This window comes from Parus major, chromosome 14, assembly GCF_001522545.3.
Source record: "Parus major isolate Abel chromosome 14, Parus_major1.1, whole genome shotgun sequence".
Classification (NCBI taxonomy): domain Eukaryota; kingdom Metazoa; phylum Chordata; class Aves; order Passeriformes; family Paridae; genus Parus; species Parus major.
Window position 1 is genome coordinate 11633462 of NC_031783.1, and position 9301 is coordinate 11642762.

General features: G+C 49.0%; 3 protein-coding genes across 7 annotated transcripts in view; 1 reads left to right on the top strand and 2 right to left on the bottom strand.

Moving 5' to 3' along the window:
• The window catches only part of MAD1L1 (mitotic arrest deficient 1 like 1), a 346255-nt gene extending 344576 nt beyond the window's left edge, over positions 1-1679 (bottom strand). For 2 of the 4 annotated variants that reach the window (XM_015643261.1, XM_015643258.1), the window contains exons 1-2: positions 1621-1679; positions 375-528 (exon numbers count right to left, since the gene is read on the bottom strand). In XM_015643261.1, the coding sequence (XP_015498747.1) occupies positions 375-524 (150 nt within the window). In that variant the 5' untranslated portion in view covers positions 525-528; positions 1621-1679. Of the gene's footprint in view, positions 1-374; positions 529-1101; positions 1279-1322; positions 1537-1620 lie in introns of those variants that run through there. The other 2 variants (XM_015643260.3, XM_015643259.3) reach the window with 2 other exon arrangements.
• Positions 1680-2463: 784 nt separating this feature from the next.
• On the bottom strand, positions 2464-4813 carry MRM2 (mitochondrial rRNA methyltransferase 2). 2 transcript variants are annotated; one of them, XM_015643092.3, is made up of 3 exons: positions 4739-4813; positions 3829-4100; positions 2464-3118 (listed from the first exon to the last, which is right to left on the bottom strand). In XM_015643092.3, exons 1-3 carry the CDS (start codon positions 4774-4776, stop codon positions 2694-2696), a joined length of 735 nt encoding a protein of 244 aa, XP_015498578.1. In that variant the 5' UTR covers positions 4777-4813; the 3' UTR covers positions 2464-2693. The 2 variants fall into 2 exon arrangements, with proteins under 2 accessions (XP_015498578.1, XP_015498579.1); XM_015643093.3 differs by lacking the exon at positions 4739-4813 and adding an exon at positions 4382-4707.
• Positions 4814-4819: 6 nt separating this feature from the next.
• Positions 4820-9193, top strand: NUDT1 (nudix hydrolase 1). The gene is made up of 4 exons (XM_015643097.3): positions 4820-4905; positions 5356-5512; positions 8330-8475; positions 8688-9193. Exons 2-4 carry the CDS (start codon positions 5361-5363, stop codon positions 8858-8860), a joined length of 471 nt encoding a protein of 156 aa, XP_015498583.1. The 5' UTR covers positions 4820-4905; positions 5356-5360; the 3' UTR covers positions 8861-9193.
• The last annotated feature ends 108 nt before the right edge of the window (positions 9194-9301 follow it).

A 9301-nucleotide genomic window follows, 5' to 3' on the forward strand; every position in this document is an offset into this window, starting at 1 on the left:
GGTAACAAAGTATCTTACTAGAAAAATGTTAAGATATAAAGCTCCTTGGTTCAGCAATATGTAAACAACTCAAAATTTAATTTCCTGAGGTGGTACACAGATACAACTAGGAGGGAATAAATTCAAAGGACTTTTCTTAAACTTCTACAAAATAGAAATCAATCTGTCTGACACTGTAAAAACAAATCAAGTATGTTTTGGAAAGGATTCTGGAATGGTGACAGCAAGCTTCCTTCATTGAGTTTGTGTCAATTTCAAAACATCCATTTCAGAAAGAACAGTCAGACCTGAACGAACCAACTCCTGGAATCAAAAGGAGCACATGACCAGACTGAAGTGATACTGCAGGAATCACCAAGATGTGGACTCCTCACCTGCATCCTCTGCTGGTATTGCATCTGTAAGGAGCTCTGAGATGATACTGGTGTAGCCAGCCCAGACACCCCCTCCATACGCTGTGAAATGAAGTTATTGAGGGATCTCAGGGTGGAGAAGACAGTGGTATTATTTTCCAAGTCCTCCATGGCTCTGGAAATGGACAGAAAATCATCAGAAAAACACTCGGAGCAAGCTACACTGCTAAAGAGGGATCCATCACTGCCCTGAGGAAACACTAAACACAAGGTCTTCCAATTCACAGGGTAAAATCAATCTGCAAATCACTGCTGGGATCCACAGAAAACATGACCCCACCCAGGCTGAAATTGTAATTTTCTCTGAAATGAGACAAAGATGCAGTACAGCCTTTTCTTCACTGACCAAACCAAACTTATTTTTGTTCCCAGAAATTTTTGAAGCTGATGGGAGCAGAACTAACTCCAGAGTAACTGCAAAGCCTTCCTGCTACACAACTTATTTCTGGTTTCCCAGAAGCACTTTGGACTCTAATTTCCAAAAAGAAGTCCTCTCAAGTCCACTGATCACTTGTACAAGGGAAACTGCATCTCATCATTCATACAATGAGATGCAGCTCTTCCTTCCCATCAGACGGGTACTAACTAAAAGGCCAAAGATAAACCAAGCCTGGAGCTCAGAAAAGCCTGCAAGGTTTCCCAGATTTCAGGAAGCCTTAGGTAAGAACTCCAGTGACGGCACGCTCACCAGCAACACCGGGAAAGGTCCAAGAGCTGGAAAGGCAACCAGAGCATGCACATGGCTTGTACCACGGACAGAGAGCGGGGCTGCCTCCGGGCTCCTGCACTCTCGGGGTCACTCCGCACTTCTTGTTTGGATTTACAGCGGCACAACGCGGAGCTGAGTGAGCGGCGCAGAAGCAACAGATCGGCCAAAACCCAAACTAAGCCCTGGAGTACCAAACGCACCTGCCGAACAGCAAGCCCGTTCTCAAACCTACTAACAACTAAGATGACAATTAGATGTGTGACCCGGTCCGGTTCAGAAACCCCCGTGGCCAAGGCTCCCTCGGGGCACGCAGGGACCCGCGGCGGGCAGCGCACACCGACAGCGGCCGCGGCGGGCACGGAGCAGCTCCGGGCAGCGAGGGGTCCGCCCGCACAATCCCCGGGGTAAGAGCGGGGCGGGACGGGCGCGGCCGGAGCCCTCCTGCTCTCCCGGTTCCCCCCGTCCTTGCCCCTTCCCCGTCACTCCCGCAGCGCTCACCGCCGCGCGCCCCGCTTGGATCTCCCTCCTCACCACGGGATCTCGCGGGAACTCCGCGCCCGCCTCTCGCGAGAACGGCGGCGCCGGCAGCCGTAATGGCGGCACTATGCGCGCAGCCCTCCGCGCGCTACCGTAATGCCCCGACAAGGAGGGATGAAACTTGGAGCTCGGCCTGCCCCCACAAAAACAGCCCCGCGCCCTCCTGCTCCGGCAAGGATCGAGTCAGCAGCCCCGAATGAGCTGATGATGATGAGAAAGGCCTGGGAGTCTTAGAAATAGCCACTCATATAACTCATGCCACAGTCAGCCTGATAAAAGCACTATTTAATATAGTATTTGTCACTTTCAGATAAGGCAGCAGCTAAATTTGTTTGTGCAAACAGATTTTCGGCAATTCAGTCATTCTCCCTACTGGGATCTTTGGAACATCTTGTCTTTTTGCCTAAGAAACACCACTGGTCACACCTAGAAAGCAGGGGAGGTGAAATGCACAGCCATGACCCTGTCCCACTGCCTTTGACTGGATTTATGAGTGCCAGGAAGCAGCAATTCCTAAACATAACTTGTGTCTGTAGGAGAAGCAGCAGAGCCATGGGGCTGAACATTCCCATGTCAGCCATGCCTCACACGACTGTGCTACACATCCCACATGAGCATGCAGATCCTGATGTGCACAGGAACATTTTCTGTTTTTACCTGTGCTAATAAATCACACCAGATTCTAAAAGGCATTGAATTGGCTCAAATTTGGCTCCTTTGCTGTTCCCTCACATCCTAACAATCACCTCCATGGTTAATCTCATGTATGAGAGCATTAACAGTGCAATGATTTTCAGGCACATATTAAAAACTCATATAATCAGCATTTTATTTTCATTTCCATTACTCCAGAGTTTGCCTTTCAGATTATTCCTCTCCATTCCCAACCATTTTGTCTGCAAGTATTTGAAAAGCTTTATGGACTTAAAGAAGAGTAGCAAATTTTCCCAGGGTCTTAATGGTGGGATTTTCCTTTAAACACCCACTAAATTGAGATTTCCAATCAATGTCAGAGAATCTGCAGTCCTTGACTTTCATTTCCCTCTGTACAGCCTTGCCAAGTAATAAGATTCTGCAGAGTCCTTCCGGCTGGCCTCAGGCTTTATAGTTCTCACATCCTTGAACTGTTCCTTCAGTCTGTTTTGCAGAAGACGGGCCTCAGATCCATCCCAGAATTTACAGAGCATCGTTCCTTTTGGCTTTAAAATGTGTTGGGATATATCCAGAAGGCTTAAACACAGACTGACCAGCTTCTGATGATCCAGTTCTTTAATGCCTGTGGCATTGGGTGCCATATCACTCAGGATGACATCTGCCTTCCCCAAGGGAAGCAGGCTCTGGATTGCCCTCTGCGTGTTGGGGTCTGCAATGTCCGTCTGGGACAGGAAAACTGCTCCTTGCAGAGGAGAAATCCGCAGCAGGTCAACGCCAAGCACAAAGCCGGTGGGGACAGCAGGATCTGTAAGGATCAATGACACAGGGAATGCTCAGAGAGGCTGCAAAAACCTGCACATGCACAAGCTTTGTGCCAGTCAACAGACAAAACCCACCATCTGCCACAGCTGCCTTCTCGTCCCCTGGAAGTTTCCTGGGTGCAGCTGGGTGGAGGGTTTGCCATAAGCTCATCCATACAAGACAAAAACTCAGCTACTTTGGATAAACAAGGGGAATTTTTCTTGGTTTTATGCTTCTCTTTCCAGGCTGACAGTCCAGAAACCCTGGATAATGGTGCAGATGGTAACACCTAATTTTATAAACATCAATGCCTTCACCCTTCAAATAAACCATGCACAACAGTCGCTTCCATTTTTTGAGAAGGGAAATAATATTTCAAATAAGCCAAAGTAATTGCTGGAGGTCACACCAAGAGCAGAACTGGATAAAGGGAACTTCCCCACAACAGCTAATCAGAACACTAGCACCACATGGTATGTTTTATTTCATAAACACAGTTTCTCTGTGTGAAGACATACTCGGCTCACCCCTTCATGTTTTTATCACTGACTCTGGCACTTGCCAGTACCCATGTCCCCTCCCCATACTGTTACCATCATAATACTTCCTTGGTTTCATAGTATTTTGATTTAGATCCCGTAGTATTTCGCGGATTTCTCACACACTTCAAGAGGAGTATCATCCCCATCTTGCCTGCCAGAAAATTGCACTTACCAGTACCTAAGGCATTGACCCTCTCTACAGCAACCTGGCTCCAAGCACCAGGTGCTGCTCCACAGTCAAGAACAGCAAGTCCCGGACGAAGAACACGGAGCTTGTTATCAATTTCCAGCAACTTGAAGGCACTTCGGCAACGGTAATGCTGCTGCTTCGCTGCCTTGACAAAGGGATCCTTCAAGTGCCGCTCCAACCACCTCTGCTCAGCTCCAGTTTTCCTCAGCAGCTTCACCGTGGTGTGCAGACATCTGCCCATCCAACGCCTACAGCTGCCAGGAAGAGAGGCAAGTCAACCAGCCAGTACATAAGCACTCTGTATTTGAAAAGCCTCTATAGTAATTAATTCCAGGCACTACAGGCAGCACAGGGAGGCTGCGGAGTCTCCCTGTCCAGAGACATTTGAAATAGAGCTGGATGTGTTCTATGTCACCCGCTCCAGGTGACCCTCCTTTGGCACGGTCATTGGGCTAGATGGTCTCCAAAGGTCCCTTCCAACCCAAACCGTTCTGTGATTCTAAAAAGAAGCCCCCCAATTTGAGATTTTTGGCACCTTTACTTATCAGGTCTTATCACAACAGCAGGGTCAGATTTTGGGTGAGGCCTCATCTGTTATCCTGAGGTAAGGGAGGAAAGAGAACCCAATCCAGCTTCTGCTCTGCGGTTTTAAGGACCCGACAAGGCAGAGTGACCCCAGCACGGTCCTGTGAGGAACGGAGGGATGTCCGAGCTCCTGCAAGCTCTTGGCAGAGCAACCAAGAGCCACGGTCCCTGCCAGGGCGAAACCACCGCACGGCATTAACCTAAAACCCCAAACGCACATTAACCCATTCCCGAGGGAAACTCCAGGCACTAACGACACCCCGCCATCCCTGGGGGCCGGGATCGCCTCAGCGGCCGCACCACGCACCTGCCCCCGGCAATGGCAGAGGGCCCCGCGCCCGCCATGGCCGCCTCAGCCCGCCCCGGCCCGCCTCCCCTCACGGGCGGGGCGGCGGCGGCGCGGGAAGAGCGGGGACGGGTCGCGGCTGAGGGTGACACCGAGACGGGCGGGAAAGCCGCGAGTGCGGGGCTGAGGTGCGCGGGCCCCGGGATGGGAGTGCAGGGGGGACAGGGATTGGGATGGGGAATCAACGATTTGGGGAAGGGCCGCTAGGGAGTCAAGGACTCGGGGAGGGGATGTTGAGGGTGATAAGGGATTCAGGGAGGGAGTTCAGGAGGAACAAGGATTTAGGGAGAGCGGATCGGAGATTTGGGAAGGGGTTTCTGGGAGCTCAGGGATTCGGGGAGGAGGCTTTGGGGAAACAAGGATTTGGAAAAGGAGTGCTGAGGTAGCAGGAGGGCAAGGGTCAGTGGGAGCGTTAGAGAAGTAGGGATCGGGACCTACTGGGGGACCGGGGTTAGGGAGCCGGCACTGGGGAGGGGTGCTGGGTGTTTGCAGGGTGAGGGGCTCTGTGCACCCCCGGGTCCCCTCCGAAGGGTGCCGGGACCCCTTGGCACAGCGTGCCCGCCACGTTCCTCTCCCAGGAGCCATGCACACGTCCCGACTCTTCACCCTCGTCCTGGTGCTGCAGCCGTCCCGCGTCCTCCTGGGCATGAAGAAGCGTGGGTTCGGCGCCGGGCTGTGGAACGGCTTCGGGGGGAAGGTGCAGCCCGGGGAGAGCATCGAGGAGGCTGCCCGCAGGTGAGGGCTGGGCCGGCGCCACGGGGACAGGTGTGGGGGAACAGGTGGAGGTGTTGGGACATCGGCGGTGGGCTGCAGGTGAAGATACCACGGCTCATCTGGTCAGTGACACTCTCACGTTACCCTCTAGTGCAGTCGTGACCCACCTCTGAACACCTGCTCCACGGGTGATGAGGGATCATCCACATGTACAGAGAAACAGGATTTCTCCCCCTTTGTCATCTGCAAATCCTAAACTACCATCCAGTCTGTGAGCAGCTGGGACTTCCTGTGTCCTCTCTCCCATCTCCTGGACTCTACTCTAAACTGAGAAAGAGTCTGAGTGGTGGATGGAGGTTCTTGCGCTCTTTAGAGAGGTGCAGGGTTTAATTTTGACTATATAGCAGAATTACAGCTAATTTTATTTAAATAATTAGCCAAACTGCTTATTATTTGATTGTATTTTTAAGTGCTAATGCTGAGTTGTGGAATTGAATTTCATCAGTAAAAAGGTACAGTGTTATTTTTGAACCTTTAGTACTGATTTCTTGTAATTCTTTCATCTGTCTGGTCATTAAAATGAAGTAGCAGATCACAGCTGAATTGCTAAACTCCTCTAAAAATTAGGTACCTTGTTCTTTACATGAATGTTGCTTATACAAAGCCACACTTTGCCATCTCCTCAGTTTTTGATATGTGCCCAAAGCTGCCCTTGCACCTGCAGGAAGCTCACTTGTGGGGTTCTGAGCTGGTTCCCAACAGCTTCTGCCCTCAACAGCCTCCTCAGCTGTGCCAGCACAACCTCCTGGGCTCTGCGGTGAGCTGGGCACGGGGACAGAAGGGTCTCTGTGCAGATGTGCTCCCAGGAGCCCATGGCCTTAACATACCTGATACTTCATCATGGATTTTTGTGCAATTTAGCATCTCTGAGTGGAGGGAGTGACATAAGTTTTGTCACTTAACATTTGCTAGACTTACCTGCCACTGGCTGTGGGGTAAATCTAATGGTTTAATGTAGCTTTTGATTTCCTTGGTGTGTTTAACTGTGCTGGCCCTGAGTTTGAGACTAGAACTTATGTTCACACAAGATGTCAAGTGCTAAAATTTTCCTCAATCCAAATGCAATGTCCCACTGCACAGCCAGCACCTGCTGCTGGGGACTGTCCTCATCCCTCTGCCTGCAGTTTACTCTGAAATGACACAACCAGTTCAGCTGAGGTCAGCTGGCCAGGAAGCTGTCCCCAAAGCCAGGAGCAGCTGGCCATGCTGGCCACCTTGCTGGCTGGAGCACTGCTGGTGCAGCGCTGCCTCAGGGCACAGCTCTGCTGCAGGAAGCAGTCACACAGTCCAAATCAAACTTCCCTTGTACCACTTCCACTCTGCACTGGGAGCGGAGGTCCAAGGTTGTGCTTCTTTCCACGTTGCTCTGTCTCAGCTGGGTTGGCAGAGGCAGGAGGTGTGAAGTGTCCTCTCTGCACAGGTAGTCAAATTTTAAGGCAAAATATGAAAAGAAGTTCCCAGTACCAGTAAGATACTGGTACTAGGGTACAGCACATTCCCATGAACAGCTGGGCAGCTCCTCAGTGGCACATCTTGTAAGGGGAGCATTTAGTGAATGAGCTATTTCTAGTTTGCCACATGTAATGTTTCCACTTGCTACAGACAGAGCCAAGCAGTTGATGGATAAATTGCCTGGAGAACTGTAGCAGTGTTGTACTTCGTTGTTCAATTATCAGTGCCTGTAAAAGGAGGCTTTTAGTCATTGCTGGAAAAACTGCCTCCATTTTAGACATAGATAGCTTCTCAGAAGATAAAGTAAAATTAGCCAAGACATTAAGTTGAAGTATAATTTTGAAAGATGGGGTCCATGAAATCAATGCCAAAGAAAGCTGGAGCCTAAAAATCATTTCCATTACATTTTAAAATTGTTGTTACTGCCAAATAGGCAACTACATTAATTATTAACTATAACTAAAGATACACAATTTCAGAGTATTCCTTATTTTGGTACATTAGAAAGACCATGACTAACTTCAAGCTGTGCTGCTTCTGTTAGAGGGAGGAAAAACTAAAAAAACCCTGAGCACAGAGTATAAAGAGAGGAAATAATTGAATGTGCTTCAAGTAGCTGTGCATGGTGGTGCGTGGAAAAGAGCTGGCACAGCTTCCAAGTGCTCTTAAAAGTCTTGCCTTCTGGCCTCTCGTTATGCTCAACATGCTTCTAAGGAGTGGAAAGGCAAAGTTTGCACAATTGCTTTGTGTTTTTTACACTGCCTTTGAATGGGAATCAGAATTCCTTCTGCACAACCTCCTGCCTGCAAATGGTGTTACAGAGTGAAATTTAAGTAAGCTTGGCTTACTTCAGTTTGCCTCAGAAGTAGCTGATTATGTAGCAGGTATAGATGTTCTTTCTGGTGTTCATGACCTGCTTCGCCACAATCCTAAAAGATTTAGCTCGAACTTGGCAAAGCCTTTTTCCTGTCTAAATGAAGTGAATCTTGGAGTTCTGAAGCCACACCCAGTCAAATGACTTCACAGTGTCACTTCTCACCTCAGGGAAGATTACCTGTTGCAAGGACTAAGTTATACTAAATTATCAATTTTCCTGAATCTTCCCCTTCCAACAAAGAGTGTCTTCCTGCCAGGCTCAGGAGCCTGAAATATCACAGGATCCCACCTGACCTGGCTCCACTGTGGTGGTGAAGCCTGTTCTGTTGTGCTATCAAAACTTTCTCCTTTGGTTGACTGGAAGGGTTTTGAATGTGTGAGTGAAGCTAATGACTGCATTTTTGTCCTCCCACTGCTCACTTTCATGTAAGAAATCTTTTCCTTTTTCAGGGAGCTCCTGGAGGAGAGTGGACTGACTGTGGACACCTTGCAGAAGATGGGTCAGATCACATTTGAATTTGTAGGCAACTCTGAGCTCATGGATGTTCACATTTTCCGGGCAGATCACTTTCATGGAGAGCCAACAGAAAGTGAGGGTAGGTGGCTGTGTGGGGAAAGGAAGGATGTGCATACTCTTCTGAGACAGCATTGCCCTTATGATATGGAGAACTGTTCATGCTAAAATGCCTCCCAGAAGGAAGGCAGCTGGCCTGGAGAGGGAAGCTGCTTCTTGACCAATATTCACAGTGTAGGCAGCAAAAATCCACGAGAAAGTCCCATGCAAAGTTCTTTTGTTTTCTGCCACCAGAAATGCGGCCCCAGTGGTTTCAGCTGGACGAGGTGCCATTCCATCACATGTGGCCAGATGACAGCTATTGGTTTCCCCTGGTGCTTCAGAGAAAGTTGTTTCGTGGCTATTTTAAGTTCCAGGGACAAGACACCATCCTGGAGCACAGCCTGGAAGAAGTGGAAGAAGTTTGAGAAAGCAGAAGCACTCAGCTCACATGCTACTGCCCACATTGGGCTACAGCAGCCTGAGTATGACTTATGAGGGTCTCCTTGCTCAGCTCTCCAGAAAACGAGACTTATTTTCCAGGTCACTGCAACGTAAGGAAAGTAAGGGGGTTTCTTAGAGCAGAAATAAAAGTAACAAGATTTTCCATGCTGTGAAGTCCCTGGTTGTGGTAGGCTTTAGTGGTTATGTGATCACAACTATTAAAAACTTGAAGTGTTAACCCTTTTCAGTGACTTAATTTTCTCTCATGGGTGGAAGTTTTTTATTCTTTTATTATTAAAAATACTCTTTTAGTAGAAGCATGTGGTGTTGTAATGGTATGTGAAAGCCTTTCGAAAAGTTCAAACCAGAGATTCCTTCAGGATCCTCCAGCTGAAGGCAGTGTGAGGTTTTGGGAGTTAAGAAAA